The following is a 17,640-nucleotide window of genomic DNA, read 5'->3' on the forward strand; positions in this document are numbered from 1 at the left end:
CTATCTTACCCCTAGTGATATGTGCCTCTAAATCCTTTAATTTGTCCTCTACCCATCCCTGCTTAGCCATTTAGCACTTCCTGTCGATCTCATTTTTGAGACGTTTGTATTCCTTTTTGCCTGCTTTATTTACTGCATTTTTATATTTTCTCCTTTTATCAATTAAATTCAATATCTCTTCTGTTACCCAAAGATTTCTATTAGTCCTCGTCTTTTTACCTCCAGGCTTCTTCCATATATACAACCGTCTTTTATGATTCTTAAACCAAGTGTTAGCTATGATTAAGTTATGCTCTGTGCAAAATTCTTCCAGGTGGCTTCCTCTTTCATCTCTTACCCCCAATCCATATTCACCTACTACATTTCCTTCTCTCCCTTTTCCTACTATCAAATTCCAGTCACCCATGACTATTAAATTTTCGTCTTGCTTCACTATCTGAATAATTTCTTTTATCTCATCATACATTTCATCAATCTCTTCGTCATCTGCGGAGCTAGTTGACATATAAACTTGTACCACTGTGGTAGGTGTGGGCTTCGTATCTATCTTGGCCACAATAATGCATTCACTATGCTGTTTGTAGTAGCTTACCCGCATTCCTATTTTCCTATTCATTATTAAACCCACTCCTGCATTACCCCTATTTGATTTTGTATTTATAACCCTGTATTCACCTGACCAGAAGCCTTGTTCCTCCTGCCACTGAACTTCACTAATTCCTACTATATCTAACTTTAACCTATCCATTTCCTTTTTGAAATTTTCTAACCTACCTGCCCGATTAAGGTATCTGACATTCCATGCTCCGATTCGTAGAACGCCAGTTTTCTTTCTCCTGATAACAACGTCCTCCTGAGTAGTCCCCGCCCGGAGATCCAAATGGGGGACTATTTTACCTCCAGAATATTTTACCCAAGAGGACGCCATCATCATTTAACCATATAGTAAAGCTGCATGCCCTCAGGAAAAATTACAGCTGTAGTTTCCCCTTGCTTTCAGCCGTTCGCAGTACCAGCACAGCAAGGCCATTTTGGTTAGTGTTACAAGGCCAGATCAGTCAATCATCCAGACTGTTGCCCCTGCAACTACTGAAAATGCTGCTGCCCCTCTTCAGGAACCACACGTTTGTCTGGCCTCTCAACGGATACCCTTCCGTTGTGGTTGCACCTACGGTACGGCTATCTGTATCACTGAGGCCCTGAAGCCTCCCCACCAATGGCAAGGTCCATGGTTCATGGGGAGGGGGAGTAGTCATGCCAATGCAAAAGGCCAAACAGTGTTCACATGCAAGCATTTACATATACCAACTGTTATGTAAACACTGTTAGCCTTTTACATTGGCATGACTACCACCAAATTATCAGTTAGGATGAATGGGCATAGTCAGAGGGTGTATGCAGACAACACACAATATCCTGCTGCAGGGCATGCTCTACAACATGACAATTGTGACCTCGGTGCCTGTTTGACCACACCTGCCATCTGGATTCTTCCCCCTGACACCAGTTTCTCAGAACTCTACAGGTGGGAACTAGCACTACATGTCCTTGGTTCTCGTCACCCACCTGGCCATATTTTATGTTAATTTCTTCGTTTTCAGCATTCCTTCACAGTAACTACTCTTTTCTTCACTCTGTTTTAGTTTTCTACATCTTTCATTGTCTTACCCATCTATTTTTCACCACCCCCCTCCCACCTCTGTTACATACAATGCATTTCACTTTTCACTCTTATTAACTTTAGCATGATGTTAAAGCAGCAATCTCTTGTTTGCATATTACCCTATCTTCCACCTTTAAGCTCTCGCGTTTTCAAATCTCATCCAATGCAGTCCCCAATAATCAATCTTTCCTTCCATTCTGTGTGGTATGTCTCCCAGCATGTTAGAGGAACTAGAGGTTTTTATACTAACAAACAACATATTGACCAGATATTAAATGAACAAAGTGAATTTAACCAAAAGTTTTGTTTTAATATTTTCAAAAAGTTGATTTCCTGATGATATTTTGCACCTGGTTTTTTCAATGGATAATCTGATGTAGTGCCTCTTAACAAGATAGTCATTGTTGTGTGCTTTCAATGGTGCACAGGACCTGACATCTTAGTGGACCACTTGTCCAAATGTTCCACAGGCATGCAGAACGTAGTGGAGCTGTTGCTTCTTACTCATTTATAAGCTGTTGTCATACAATTCCAGCAGAAAGCAATAACAATAAAACAACAGCTCACTTGCAGGTTATGAACCACAGTGGCTACATTGAACAACTGTCAATCAATTCTACTTTTTCATTTTATGGTCCTTTTCTGACAAAATTGTTTGCCTATATCAATGATACTTTTACTTACGGATGATTTCTTTGCTTTTTATAATTTTATATGCTCCCTAAATAAAGTAGTGAACAGACACATATGTTTCATTTTGTTAGATGAGTGGTCTTCAATTATCTAATTTTGTTTAAATGCCATAAAATTAGGAGACAGAATTGCTGGCCAGAAATTGCATGTAGTAGAAATGACAGTACTACCAATAGGGGTTCCTGCAGGTTTTCATGTCAGTAGAGTACTTGAGTCCTTCCCAGGGGACATTGCCTTATCGAAGGTACCTTCAGTGCTGGTCAGGAGGGTTTGCGTGCTCCAATGAAGTCAAGAGCTGTATCAGCAGTAGTGTAGCTACTGGCAGGGTCACCCAAGCTGGAGTGGTCTTGACAAAGGAACCAGACAAAGTGTGTCCCACAACATAGGGCAGGGAGGGCTCTATAGGCATAGTGAAGCCAGCTGCCCTATAGGAGTAAACCTCATACAAATCCTGGTCCTCCAAGTTGGGGGTTGGACAAGTGGCTAACAACCCTTTCTTGTAAAAAAAATCTTGTTTAGAAATCTCAGAGTAAAGAAGCTGGACGGATTTATGGACGATGACATGGCACTGTTAAAGGCAAACGAAAATGAAAAAATGATGTTTCCAGAATGAGATTTTCACTCTGCAGCGGAGTGTGCGCTGATATGAAACTTCCTGGCAGATTAAAACTGTGTGCCCGACCGAGACTCGAACTCAGGACCTTTGCCTTTCGCGGGCAAGTGCTCTACCATCTGAGCTACCCTAGCACGACTCACGACCCGTCCTCGCATCTTTAATTCCGCCAGTACCTCGTCTCCTACCTTTCAAACTTCACAGAGGCTCTCCTGCGAACCTTGCAGAACTAGCACTTCTGGAAGAAGGCATGGCTTTGCCACAGCCTGAGAGATGTTTCCAGAATGAAATTTTCACCCTGCAGCGGAGTGTGCGCAGATATGAAACTTCCTGGCAGATTAAAACTGTGTGCCGGACCGAGACTCGAAATCGGGACCTTTGCCTTTCGCGGGCAAGTGCTCTACCATCTGAGCTACCGAAGCACGACTCACGACCCGTCCTCGCATCTTTAATTCCGCCAGTACCTCGTCTCCTACCTTTCAAACTTCACAGAGGCTCTCCTGCGAACCTTGCAGAACTAGCACTTCTGGAAGAAGGCATGGCTTTGCCACAGCCTGAGAGATGTTTCCAGAATGAAATTTTCACCCTGCAGCGGAGTGTGCGCAGATATGAAACTTCCTGGCAGATTAAAACTGTGTGCCGGACCGAGACTCGAACTCGGGACCTTTGCCTTTCGCGGGCAAGTGCTCTACGATCTGAGCTACCCAAGCACGACTCACGACCCGTCCTCGCATCTTTAATTCCACCAGTACCTCGTCTCCTAACTTCCAAACTTTACAGAAGCTCTCCTGCGAACCTTGCAGAACTCGCACTCCTGAAAGAAAGGATATTGCGGAGACATGGCTTAGCCACAGCCTGGTGGATGTTTCCAGAATGAGATTTTCACTCTGCAGCGGAGTGTGCACTGAGGCGTGAGTCGTGCTTCGGTAGCTCAGATGGTAGAGCACTTGCCCGCGAAAGGCAAAGGTCCCGAGTTCGAGTCTCAGTTGGGCACACAGTTTTAATCTGCCAGGAAGTTTCAAAAAATGATGTGTTTATTGGAACCTGGAACGTACAATCACTGTACAGGGTGGGGCCCCTGAGGTCACTGCTAGATCAACTTGATAAAACCAAGGAAGGCATAATTGCCCTAAAGGAAATATGATGGACTGGACGTGGAGTGCTTGATATGGGAAGGTGGATAATTTTCTACCATGATCCAGAGAGCCACCATCAATTCGTTACAGGGTTTGTGGTAAGACAAAAATTTATTCACTGGAATAACATCTAGGATCTCACATATGAGACTGAAGACCCAATTCTCAAACCACTCACTGATCAATGTACATGAACCCACAGAAGTATCCGATGACCAGGATAAAGACACCTTCTTTGAGAACCTCGAGAGAACTCATGACAGATGCCCTGTGTATGACACTAAAATAATTATTGGAGACCTAAATGCATAGATTGGTAACGAACATTATCTCCCAGCAATAGGGAAGCACAGACTCCATAAATACACAAATGACAATGGCTACAGAGTCATTCAGTTTGCACTGTCACATAATATGGCTGTAGGTAGCACTACATTTCCACACAAAAGGGTTCATAAAGCAAGATGGTGTAGCCCTGATTAGCATACCTTCAACCAAATTGATCTTGTAATTATTGATGACAGGCATTCTTCACACTTACTAGATATACGAACTTACTGAGGAGTTAATGTAGATTCAGAACACTACCTTGTGATTGCGAAACTAAGAGCTTGAATATCCGACACAAGAAAAGTCAAAGGAACACCTCAAAGTAAGTATATGGTATCGAAGTTAAAAAAATGAAGACATCTCTAAAACGTACTCTGAGAAGCTTGCTGAGAATCTTGCATTACACACCCCTAGTATAAGTGATAACCTGGATCAGCAATGGAATGCTTTCAGGGATGCAGTCATTAAGGCAGAAGAAGAAGTGCTAGGGAAAGAAGAAAAACAACTGAGGAATTCCTGGCTTGATGAAGAATGTTAGAGAATAAGCCAGGAGAAAAATCTGGCATACAGAAAAATGCTTGAGAAATAATATACTCGTTTACAGTAAGAAATTATTAAGATAAAAGGAAAGAAGAGAAGAAACTGTGTCAGAGAAAGAAAAGGGAATGGGAAAGAAAGCAGATTGAAGAACTGGAGACAAATGATGCTAGCAAATTTTATCAGAAAATTAATGGTGGAAGAAGAGCATTTAAGCTGTAAAAGTAAAAAAGGGACGCTAATAACCAGTGATCAAGAGGTATTGGAGCATTGGGTAGAGTATGTCAGTGAACTATGGGATGCTTCAGAGTCCTCTATTGAAGATATCCCAGTCGCTTCAGAAGATGATGCCATGGTACCTCCCCCTTCCCAAGGAGAAGTGAACAAAGCAATTGTTCAATTGAAGAACAATAAAGCACCATGGACAGACAATATAACATCTGAACTATTGAAAACTGGAGGAGTTGAGCTAAATCATAGGCTCTACAAGACTGCGTGCCTCATCTGGGAAAAGGAAGAGTTACCAGAAGAATGGAATGTAGGGATAATGTGTCTGGTGCATCAGAAAGGAGATCTATTTGAATGCAGCTACTACAGAGGCATAACATTTTTAAATATTACATATAAAGTACTATCAAATATCCTGTTTAGTAGACTTTCACCTATAGCAGAAGATATTACTGGAAGCTATCAATGCAGGTTCAGACCAGGAAAGTCAACTTAAACCGGATATTTACTCTCCAACAAATAGTAGAAAAGACCAATGAATTCAATGTTGGTGTGCACCATCTTTTCATTGACTTTAAATCTGCATATGACACAATAAACCAGGCCAAACTTTATGAGGCAATGCGGAAATTTTGAGTGCATGGAAAATTGGTGCGTTTAATAGAGATCACCATAAAGTATCCCTAGTGTACTGTGTGAGTACAGTCAAGTACAGTCAAGGCTATCGCCTCAGTTTCCCATTCAAACTGGGCTAAGGCAAGGAGATGGGCTTTCCTGCCTACTTTTAAACCTGTCACTTCAAAAAGTGGTACATGAATCGGGTATTCAGACAAGAGGAACTATCTACTATAAGTCTGTATAAATGCTGGGGTATGCAGATGACTTGGATTTAATGAGCAGAACACTTAGAGATCTACAAAGTGCATTTTCAGCTCCAAAACTGAGTGCAGAGAAGATGGGCCTGAGAATTAATTAAGGAAAGATGAAGTATATGAACAGGGTGTTCAAAAAGTCTCTCCACAGTGCTGCATGATTGTTAGGCATGTGTGCCGTATGCTGCAGTGAATATACCGAAATGAAACTTATTGAAATACAAGTTATTAATTTATTGAATATTCATTTTTACTTACAAATTTTCACATTAAATATTGAAAGTGTCCCCCCTGTTGTTGAATACACAATTCAATTCATCTAATCATACAGCACGAGCAGCTAACAATCATACGCCACTGCGGAGAGACTTTCTGAACACCCCATATAATGACACTAATCAACCCTTACAGCCCACAATAACCCTTGATGGAATGACATTTGAGCGAGTGGAATGTTTTACCTATCTGAGCTCAAAGATACAAGCAAATGGCACCACCTTTACTGAAATTATGGCTCGCATAAGCGCTTCTAACCTATGCTACTTTGGAATTTTGCGACATTTTAAATCCAAGCTTATATCATGAGGGATAAGTGCTGACTTTACAAAACACTGATAATGCCCAGTACTTACTTATCCCTCGGAAACATGGGCAATTATGAATCAGGGAGAAAACAAACTGAGATCACATGAAAGAAGTATATTGAAAAGGATTTTTGGACCTGTATATGAAAATGGGACCTGAAGAAGACAAAGAAATGATGAACTTTGTGATTGCTATAAGGAGGATATGTGGTCAAATTCATAAAGCTGTGTAGACTTGGATGGGCTGGACATGTGATGTGACTTGATGAGTCAGATCCTGCAAGGAAAGCCTGCTGCAGTGAACCTGGAGGAAGAAGTGCAAGAGGACGACCTAGGTTGAGATGGAGCGATCAGGTTGGGGAGGACACTGCTAGAGTCGGTTGCCATAACTGGAGGTCAACGGCAAAGACCAGAGAGGAATGGCAGAAAATAATTGAGAATGACAAGTCCCATCCCGGGATGTAGTGCCAATGGAAGAAGAAGAAGAGTACCTGAGTGCCAATAGGTTCATAGAGAACTACATACACTATCAAAACTTTTGGACCTAATAGATTAGATGGGTAGATCACATAACTAATGAGGAGGTATTGAATAGAATTGGGGAGAAGAGGAGTTTGTGGCACAACTTGACGAGAAGAAGGGACTGGTTGGTAGGACATGTTCTGAGGCATCAAGGGATCACAAATTTAGCATTGGAGGGCGGCGTAAAGGGTAAAAATCATAGAGGGAGACCAAGATATGAATACACTAAGCAGATTCAGAAGGATGTAGGTTGCAGTAGGTACTGGGAGATGAAGAAACTTGTACAGGATAGGGTAGCATGGAGAGCTGCATCAAACCAGTCTCAGGACTGAAGACCATAACAACAACAACAGTTGCCTCCTAAGGGTGGTGAGGACCTGAGGAAGGCCTATTAAGTCCAAAAACTAGGATAGTGATATAGTTTTATATGTTCCCTTGGAAGTTTGAACAAGGGAGTTACATGTATGTTATCTTACTTCTGTGTACTGAAAACTATAACAAATATTTGTGTATCTATATTTCAGGAATGTGTGTAAAATACTGTATCACATTTGTATTTCTTCTTAAATGTTCTTATTGTAAAACTTGACATGTATTCTGCACATCAAATCAAATGATTTGAAAATTTCATAATGAGCTGATTAGATCACATTTTACTTTAAATTAAGTTTTGAAAATTTTTGAAAATGACAGAAAAAATAATTATTATGTTGCAGTTTTTTAAACATAAAAAAAAATTTTAAATTGTACTTCTTACTTATGTAAGCCAAGCCTCTAAAAACAAATCCATTCCATTATAAATACAATGCATGAGCAGGAGGGCAGCTGATTTTAAATGACCACAGTGGATGCCAGATGACTAATTTAAGTGAGCAGGCTAAAATGAGATAAAGAGGAAGAGGATGGGAACAGGTGCAAATGGGAATGAGGTAAGGTTAAGTGGTATCTATCTTGACCACCACCATCTGCCATCTTTACCACTATGTCAACACATCACTACAATTGCCTGAAGCAAACCAGGATTGAAATTGGAAAATATAAAGGACCCAAGACCCAATGTGTACTTGTTAGATTCTACGTAGAATATGCAAGTGAATTAGTTCCATAATTTATGATAGACTACAGTGGCAGAAAATTATTCCTGATGATTGCATTAGAGCACACAGGTTACATTCATCTACAAAAATAATAGTAAAATAGTCTACACAACTATGATTATAAATGATTTTCCTCCATTTGTCAAAGAATTCTAATACATGCTCTGAATTCAGTATAATGAACTACATAGACAAAATGAACTATTATTTGGCAACTAACACGGTGTGCAAAAATACTGATCATGAAAAACACAACTTCCACTCTCCACATACGATACCCTAAGTGGCATGAATAGAGGTTACCAAAAAGTTTTAGTGTTCTTAGACCTCTGACATACTACCAGATCATTACCACATAATCGCCGGCCGCAGTGGTCTAGCGGTTCAGGCGCTCAGTCCGGAACCGCGCGACTGCTACGGTCGCAGGTTCGAACCCTGTCTCGGGCATGGATGTGTGTGATGTCCTTAGGTTAGTTAGGTTTAAGTAGTTCTAAGTTCTAGGGGACTGATGACCACAGATGTTAAGTCCCATAGTGCTCAGAGCCAATTACCACATAATCATCTACACTATGTGATAAAAAGTATCCAGACACCCCCAAAAACATACGTGTTTCATACTAGATGCATTGTGCTGCCACCTAATGCCAGGTACTCCATACCAGCAACCTCAGTAGTCATTAGACATCGTAAGAGAGCAGAATGGGTGCTCTGCAGAACTCACAGACTACGAACGTGGTCAGGTGATTGGGTGTCACTTGTGTAATATGTCTTTACACAAGATTTCCACACTACTAAACATCCCTGGGTCCAATGTTTCCAATGTGATAGTGAAGTGGAAATATGAAGGGACACATACAACACAGAAGCGTACAGGCCGTCCTTGTCTGTTGACTGACAGAGACCACTGACAGTTGAAAAGGGTCATAATGTGTAATAGCCAGACATCTATCCAGACCATCGCACAGGAATTCCAAACTGTATCAGGATCCACTGCAAGTACTATGACAGTTAGGTGGGAGGTGAGAGAACTTAAATTTCATGGTCAAGCGGCTGCTCATCGGCCACACATCATACCAGAAAATGCCAAACGACGCCTCTCTTGGTGTAAGAAGCATAAACATTGGAGGATTGATGAGTGGAAAAATTTTGTGTGGAGTGACGAATCACTGTACACAATGTGTCGATCTGATGGCAGGGTGTGGGTGTGGCGAATGCCCAGTTAATGTCGTCTGCCAGCTTGTGTAGTGCCAACAATAAAATTCGGAGGCGGTTGTGTTATGCTGTGGTTGTGTTTTTCATGGAGGGGGCTTGCACCCTTTGTTGTTTTGCATAGCACTATCACAGCACAGGTCTACATTGATGTTTTAAGCACCTCCTTGCTTCCCACTGTTGAAGAGCAATTCGGGGATGGCGATTGCATCTTTCAACACAATCGAGCACCTGTTCATAATGCACGGCCTGTGGCAGAGTGGTTACATGACAATAACATCCCTGTAATGGACTAGCCTGCATAGGGTCCCGACCTGAATCCTATAGAACACCTTTGGCTTGTTATGGAAAGCTGATTTTATGCCAGGCCTCACCGACTGACATTGATGCCTCTCCTCAGTGCAGCACTCCGTGAGGAATGGGCTGCCATTCCCCAAGAAACCCTCCAGCACCTGACTGAACATATGCCTGTAAAAGTGGAACCTGCCATTATGGCTAAGGCAGGGCCAACACCGTATTGACTTCCAGCATCACCGATGGATGACACCATGAAGTTGTAAGTCATTTTCAGCCAGGTATCCGGATACTTTTGATTACACAGTATATCAAAGAAAATGCATTCATTTAGAATATTAATCCATGCTTATGAACAGAGTGATAACATTACAACAGACACAATACAGTACATTTACCATTATACATAGTGTCCTTCACAGATAGAAATAATTTCAGACATACCACAAGGAGGAGTGGTAGTACCAGACAAGGTGCAGATGATGTGGCTATCTGTGAAGAAGGAATGTCTGACAAATATTATAGCAATATCCAATTGAAAGTGTACAAAATATCAAAATTGTGTAACACTCATAATAGAGTGAAATGTAAAGTTATGCTCTTGTACAAACGTAGTAACTTCAGACTAAAATATTTTTCAGTAAAAATTGGAGTCAGTCACATCATATGAATAATGAAAACAACAATATGTGTGTGAAAATGAAACAGGATGGTCAGGTAAATCAAATTTTAAGTAAAACAAGTAGCAGGTTTTCAGTTTGTTCGTAGAAATTACAGATGATCTACAAAAGAAATTGCTTATAAACCACTTGTACTGTATGCCCTATACTTAAAAACTGTTGAAGAGGGTTGTCCTTTTCAGGACACATTCTTGTTCACAGATGGTGGTACAAATTTTCACATAGTGTTTGGTTGCCAAACCAGTATAACTTCAATACTGAATAACCATAAGTGGCCTAAATTGGAAGACAATTGCCCAGTACCTCTTGATAATGTGCTTAAAAAATTCCAAGATGTGCATCCAATGCAAAAGCTATAAATATTCTTCAGCCCTAAGTTGTTATTATTATTGTATGAATCATTTAAGTAAAATTTGCTCAATAACATCACACACGAACACTAATAAGTAACTAAATGAGCATTAAGATGAAAACAAAAATGTATCCAGTGGTAAATGAGTTATCATTCTTCTCAACTCCAGCCATGAATAGGTAAGAATGACGTTTCGCATAAAATACATAATACAACTACTCTTTGGCATGCACTTTGCAGTAGTCTTCTCAGTACAGATATTGATGCCAATGTAAACTTACAAAAGTATAAAATATGGTTTTAAGAGCTCAACTTTTACTGAGAATTCTACCATTTAAAATACATTATTAATTGAACAGATCTTCCTGTATTAATATTACTCTGACTTTCAACCTTAAGTTTGTATATCACTGAAAATAATAATAATAATTTGTGTCCAAAACAAATGACAAACCCAAGCCTTTCCAAGAGATTTCATCTTTAGTTGTTCCTATTATCAATGGAATATGAGTGAAATTCCCTGAAAGAAACAGTTCTGTGACATCAGCTGTCAAGAATCTTTCAGCTCCATCTCCAAAATCTTTCTCAGTGACAGATCCAAATGCAACCATTGGATCAAAGCCCCATTCCTGTAAAAATAATGCATCAGACACAATTGTGAAACAGTGATTAATCTTTCAAATCTATTCAGCACTATATTCATCAGCTTCCATGACAAATACATGAATCTCTGTCCAAAGAAGAATAAGTGAAAGACGCAGTTTATTTTTGTTATTTTTTATTGTTATTTCTTTAGGTACTGGCTCATAGGAGATAGCTAATGATTATCACACTGATGATTATGTGAATGCTTTTATGTATACATGATCCACATTAAGTGAAATAAAATCAGACAGAAGACAACATTTAAAACACTGAAAATGAAGAGAACTGCATCATAATTGCACACCAATAAATATTATGCAAATTTTAGTTACTAGTACACACCATAATAACTGCTGTGTCCCAATCACAGAAGGTTACAGAGTGTTAAAGGCAAAAGTAGATCACATTAACAAACAAAAGAATAGGTATTTGTCCATGAAAGGAAAAAAAAATGAAAAAAAAAAAACAATGAATTGAAGGGCATGGGAGCTGTAGACATCTGTAGACATACAGTATTTTAGGTAAAATCTGTCTATGATATAATGGAAAAAAGTAAAGAGACTAATTTATTCTCAAATGATGTCGTGGCATTATCTTTTGGATGCACTGTGGTTTCTAAAAGGTACCAAGTAAGCAACATATAGTTATAACTCTGGTGCCTGATAGTCCACAAGATACTACAGAACTGCATGAGGGAATCCGCTCAGTTATGTCTGTAGGTTACAATCTCTTAAGAAGTCCTTGATGATTTGCAAGTTTTTATGTTTCTTGATGTGAGGATAGTGGTTATAATAGTGGAAAATTGGTGTTCCAACTTGAAGAGAATAGGTAATTTTAACAGCAGTATTCTGAAGAAGGAAAAACCAATAATTATTGAATTGAAATCACTTTCTGATATTGAGTCACATGAGTAGGCTGGGAGGTGTCTGATATCCAACACAGTGTTGATGACTTGGGAAGTTTCCATGATAGAAGCGCATCCTTGTGATGAGTGTTACATGCTGTACTGCAAGTCCAGTCCATAAATTTTGTTGATTTAGAAGGGTCAGGTTGCAGTTATAGTACTGACTTCCTTAGTATTTCTTCCTACTCTTCTTTCTATTATATGACCTAACTTGAAGGATATGGTTAGCCTGTAGCATAGTTTGTAAGCATTCTTGTACTGCCAACAACTGTTGTTGACATTGTATGTCTGATGCAACAGCTGGGATCTGACAGCTGATCATGGCACTTAGAGCAGGTAAGTACTGCTATCATTAATAAATGCCTTAGCATATAAATAAGAATCTGCCATAGATAGACCTCTTTGTAAAGTTATTTTGTGAAAAATGAGCCATCCATTTATTTATAAAACTGTATGCATCACCTGTGTGTCAAAATGCTCACCAAAGCAGGTAGCATATTTATCACAAGGGGCATAAAAGGAGTGATTTGACCAAATTGTAGGTAATTTAAGTGCTGCCTTAGAGCAGGATATATGGGAAAAACTGGCATCTTCTTCCATAAATAACAAAATATGTTGGTAATTCTTGAAAACTGAAAATCAGTATGCGTATTCTGAAGATCAATCAAACAGCTTTGTTTCTCTTGCACCAATGTCTTTGTAAATCATCTGATATTAACAACAGGTACAATTCATTGTACAGTTGATTTAATTTTGTCTGCAGTTATGCTTTTATCAACAATTTTGGTACACAAATCAGAATATAGGCATCTGAATGTTTCTGTTGTGGTCACTAACATGTTTGCATTTGTGATGGATTTCAATTCTGTTTGAATCCAGTTCCTAAATAAATCACAAATATTAATGACATCATTAAAAGACTGAGTGTCCATGACTCTGTACATGTGCTTTTGAAATAGTCTGACAGGATAACTATTTCCTATAGAGCCAGGTGCACTGGTTGTTATCATGCCCCGTCTGATTACCACTGGAACCCAGAACCTTGCCTTTTGCTCTTACCAGTAGAGCTATACAGGCATGACTCATGCTCCATCTACTCCTGCTTTAAAAACTTTTAGAGAAGCTTCTGAAATAAAACAAAGACTCAGAACCATCAGTGTTACATACTTCAATTGTGACTTCCACAATACAACTGTTACTACACAACTAGTACGAAGCTCTCAGACCAAGGGAAAAAACACTATGGTGGGACATATAATGAAGCATCAGGACAAATGCATCAGGTCGTTAATGGAGTAGTAAATTGGGGGAAAACATAGTAGGAGATGAGAACAACTAGAACAAGTATTACAGATTAATGAGAAGGCAACAGATACTGGGAGGTGAATTAATTTACACAGCAGAGAAGTAATTACAGGACACATGTAACATATTACAACTAAAAATATGATGCTTACATAAAACTGTGTTACTGATTTTGCAATTTCCAAAGCATCCTTTTCTCTCAAGCAACTAATTATCTCTTCCGATGATGTATCTGGGCAGTTCAGTAGTCTTGCTTGCTTTCTGGCTTTCTGCATTGGATCAGGATCAGTACTTGTCAGGTCAGCTCCACTCATTACAATGCCCTTATGAAACAAACCTGAAGAAACAAATTATTTCTTATTACAATTGATAACAAATGTCTATTATAATCTTGTTGATTTATGGTGTGATATTTGTACAATTTTCAATAGGGCTTCAAAATCGGGACTAAGATTTCTATAGCATAATAATTCTTCGATTTTTGTTTGTGTTCTTTACTGATGTAGAACTTTGTATTGCTTTTATTGAAATTTACACCCTTTCAGAGCCAGTGGCTCCTTGTTCTGGCAGAATGGTTGAAGGGGAAGGAAGAGGGGTGTAGGAAAAGGACTGCTGAGGTTTAGGAAATGAGGAGAGTTTGGGAAAGTCACCCAGAACCCTGGATCAGTGGTGACTTACAGGACAGGATGAGAAGGAAAGATGCCTGTTGGGACTGCACCAGATAAGATTTAAAAACCTTAGAGTTTAAAGGGGGAAGATAGGGTAAGATGCAAGACAGAGATTAGTGATAAAACGTCGCACATGAATTAAAAGAGCAGGAAGTTAAATGCATCCTATGTGGTAGAGATGGGTGAGGTGGGGGATGGAGGTCAGGGGACAGACAGATCAGAAGATAAATTTTCTTTTTCTTTTTCTTTTATTTTCTGACCTGTCTAACTCCCTTGGCCTCCTCCCCACCACCACCTCTACCTGCTGTTATTAACTTGTGCACAGTGTTTTGTCAGTAATATCTGTATTGTGTATTATCCCATCTTCCATCCTTAAGCTCTCAGGTTTTCAAATCTTGTCCGATGCAGTCCCAAACTATCAGTCTTTCCTTCTTATCCTGTCTGGTAAGCATCCTCTGATCTGGGGTTCTGTGTGCCTTTTCCAAACTCTCTCCATTTCCTAAACCTTACTAATCCTTTTGATTCACCTCTCTTGCATCCCCTTTAACACTTCTGCCAAAAGAACAATCCACTGGATCTGAAAGCATGCAAATTTCAATACCTTTTTATATGTTTTCTCCTGCTGCCACTTGATGAGTAGATTTTTTATCTATCCAGTTACCTTGTATTGCTTTAAGTTTTTGTGATATGTAACTAGAATTGATAAACTAATTACAGCAAAAAAAATACACACATCCACTAAGTCAGTATGTTATAAACATATCATCATGAAGGACAACTTTCAGGGATCTGAATTCAAGCAAACACAAATTCTTGTTTAACTATTTCAAAAAAATAAAAAATGAAAAAATCATGCTAGTCCATAAATTTACATTAACATAATTCAATAACCGAATTTCTTTCAACAAAATTTCTTGGTATCTAGCTAGATAACTATCTTAAATGGAGCCATCATCACAGACAGAACTGAAAGATTATTTCTCGTATTTCCATTCCTACTCACCATACAGGTGAAATAAATGAAGTTACACAAATAACAATATGGCAAGGACAGATTGCTACTTATCACTTAGAAAATAATTCTAAAAATATTTCAGATTTTGGTCAAAATCCTTCTTTAGAAATAGAAAATTCATACACACATACGGCTATTGTTTCCAGGAGCTAAGTCAGGCCTTAGTGCCAGGAGGCAGCTACTTTTTGTGTCAGTTGTGCTTGTGTGAATGTGTGTGAGTTTTCAACTTCTGAAAAAGGATTTTGACCAAAAGCTGAAATATTTCTAGAATTCTGTTCCATTGTGGATTAGTTCCTTCTCTATATGGCGAATAGTAATCTATCCTTGCCATATTGTTGTTATTCCATCCAGGACTTTCCATTGTTTAAGTTACATAAATATTTAATCTGAAGTAGAAGCTGTGGTAACAATTATTATAACAGAGCAGTTGACGGGGTTGATAGATGTGGGGAGAAGGTAGCGAAGGATGCAAATGGTAAGGAGAGGTTGCGGAATAGCACAAGGCAGTAGCGAGGAACACTGATGACTGAGCGGATGCACAATATATGATGGAAGAAACAGTTTGGGGAGGTGGGGGGGGGGGGGGAGGGAAGGAGGGATAAGAGATATATGTAGATGGAGAGGGGGAGAGTGGGTAGGAAGAGAGTAATTTGGAGATGGAGTTATGGAAGGGAGAGAGAAGGGGTGAGGGGTGGAAAAGGGGGGGGGGGGGAAGGAAGGGAAGAGAGAAAGAGAGAGACAGAGAGAGAGGAAATGACCACATGATTTTTTTGCAGGGGTGTGGGGTGTGGGGGGAGGAGAGGGAGGAGTGGTGGGAGAAGGTAGTACATGGCCTGGGCAGGAAAGGAGTTGTGCAGACAATGACAGAAGAGAAAAGCAAAATGGCAAGGTGAGACAGTGGGAAACACTTTAGTAGAGGTTTAGGCCAGGAGGATTGAGAGAGCACAAGATAAGCTGGAGAGACAATTCCAATTAGTTCAGATAAACTTGTTCTTGATGGAAGTCTCCAAGTCGTATGTGCAGTGAAATAGTTGTTAACATCTTTTGTGTTGTAGTGCACAGTACATTCGGCAAATGGATGGTAAAGTTTGCGAATTACCTCAGTTCAGCAATCACCACTCATGCGAGCAGACATTCATACTGTCATACTGACTCAGAATGCTGCACAGCAACTGTAGTATAACTGATTTATGATAGGGCTGCTTCTGCACATGGAACTGCTTTTTATTGGGTACAGAATACCTGTTACTGGATGGTGGTGGTGGGCAAGTGTGTAGTACAAGTCTTGCACCTGGGTCATTCACAAGGAAGTGACTCACTGGATCTAGGATTGGAACAGAGAAGATTGGAAAAGGAATGGACAGGATTATATAGGTTGGCTGGGCAGCAGAACATTACTTTGGGTGTTATGGTTAAGATTTTTGGTATGATTACCCTCATCCCAGGACAACAATAGACAGTTGAAGACCTGGCGTTGCATGCAGTTGAGCTTCTCAAGTTCAGCATAATATTTGGTGATTAGTGGTGTGTGGATTGGCTGCTTGCTAACAAATTTATTGCTGTCAGAGGAGGACAAGGCATGGCAGCTCTGTTTATGGATGAACTGGATAGGACATTGTCTATCAATAAAGGCTCTGGCAGCATTATTGACATATTTTGACAACTCCTGTTTTCCAATGCAGATGCAGCATCCATGGGTGGTGAGGCTGTAAGGAAGAGATTTTTTAGCATGTAATTGGTGACAGCTGTTAAAGTAGATGAATCGCTGGTGGTTTCTGGCCTTGATATGAACAGATATATTTATGGGATCACCTGAGAGTTGGAGATTGACATCTAGGAAGGTGGCTCATTGAGTTGAGAAGGACAAGATGAAATGGTTTTTAGGAGTTGGCAGTATAAGGTTCCTGAGGAAAGAGTGAAGATTGTCCTTGCCATGAGTGCAGATCATGAGAATGCCATCAATGAATCTAAACCAGATGAGGGGTTTTAGGCATTGACTAGAGATGAAGGAATCCTCCAGCTGGCCCATAAATAGTTAGCATATGATGGTGCCATAAGTTTACCTATGGCAGTACCATGGATTTGTTCATACATATGGCCTTCAAAAGTGAAATAACTGTAGGTCACAACGTGGTTGACCAGGAGTATTAGAAAAGAGATGGTGAGTGTGGTATCACGAGGACATGGGGTAGGTGGCATTCCAAGGCACCATCTATGCTAACTTATCTATGGGCCATCTGAAGGAATCTTTTCTCTCCAGCCAACACCTTAACTGCTTGTCTGATTCACATTT

General features: G+C 39.8%; 1 protein-coding gene across 1 annotated transcript in view; it reads right to left on the bottom strand.

The window, feature by feature from the left end:
* Positions 1-17,640, bottom strand: part of LOC126235996 (esterase E4-like) — a 150,415-nt gene that overhangs the window by 67,641 nt on the left and 65,134 nt on the right. Inside the window, exons 5-6 of the mRNA XM_049944993.1 lie at positions 13,817-14,001; positions 11,265-11,439 (exon numbers count right to left, since the gene is read on the bottom strand). Of these exons, the coding sequence (XP_049800950.1) occupies positions 11,265-11,439; positions 13,817-14,001 (360 nt within the window). The remainder of the gene's footprint in view (positions 1-11,264; positions 11,440-13,816; positions 14,002-17,640) is intronic.

This window comes from Schistocerca nitens, chromosome 2 (genome assembly GCF_023898315.1).
Source record: "Schistocerca nitens isolate TAMUIC-IGC-003100 chromosome 2, iqSchNite1.1, whole genome shotgun sequence".
In the NCBI taxonomy this organism is placed as follows: domain Eukaryota; kingdom Metazoa; phylum Arthropoda; class Insecta; order Orthoptera; family Acrididae; genus Schistocerca; species Schistocerca nitens.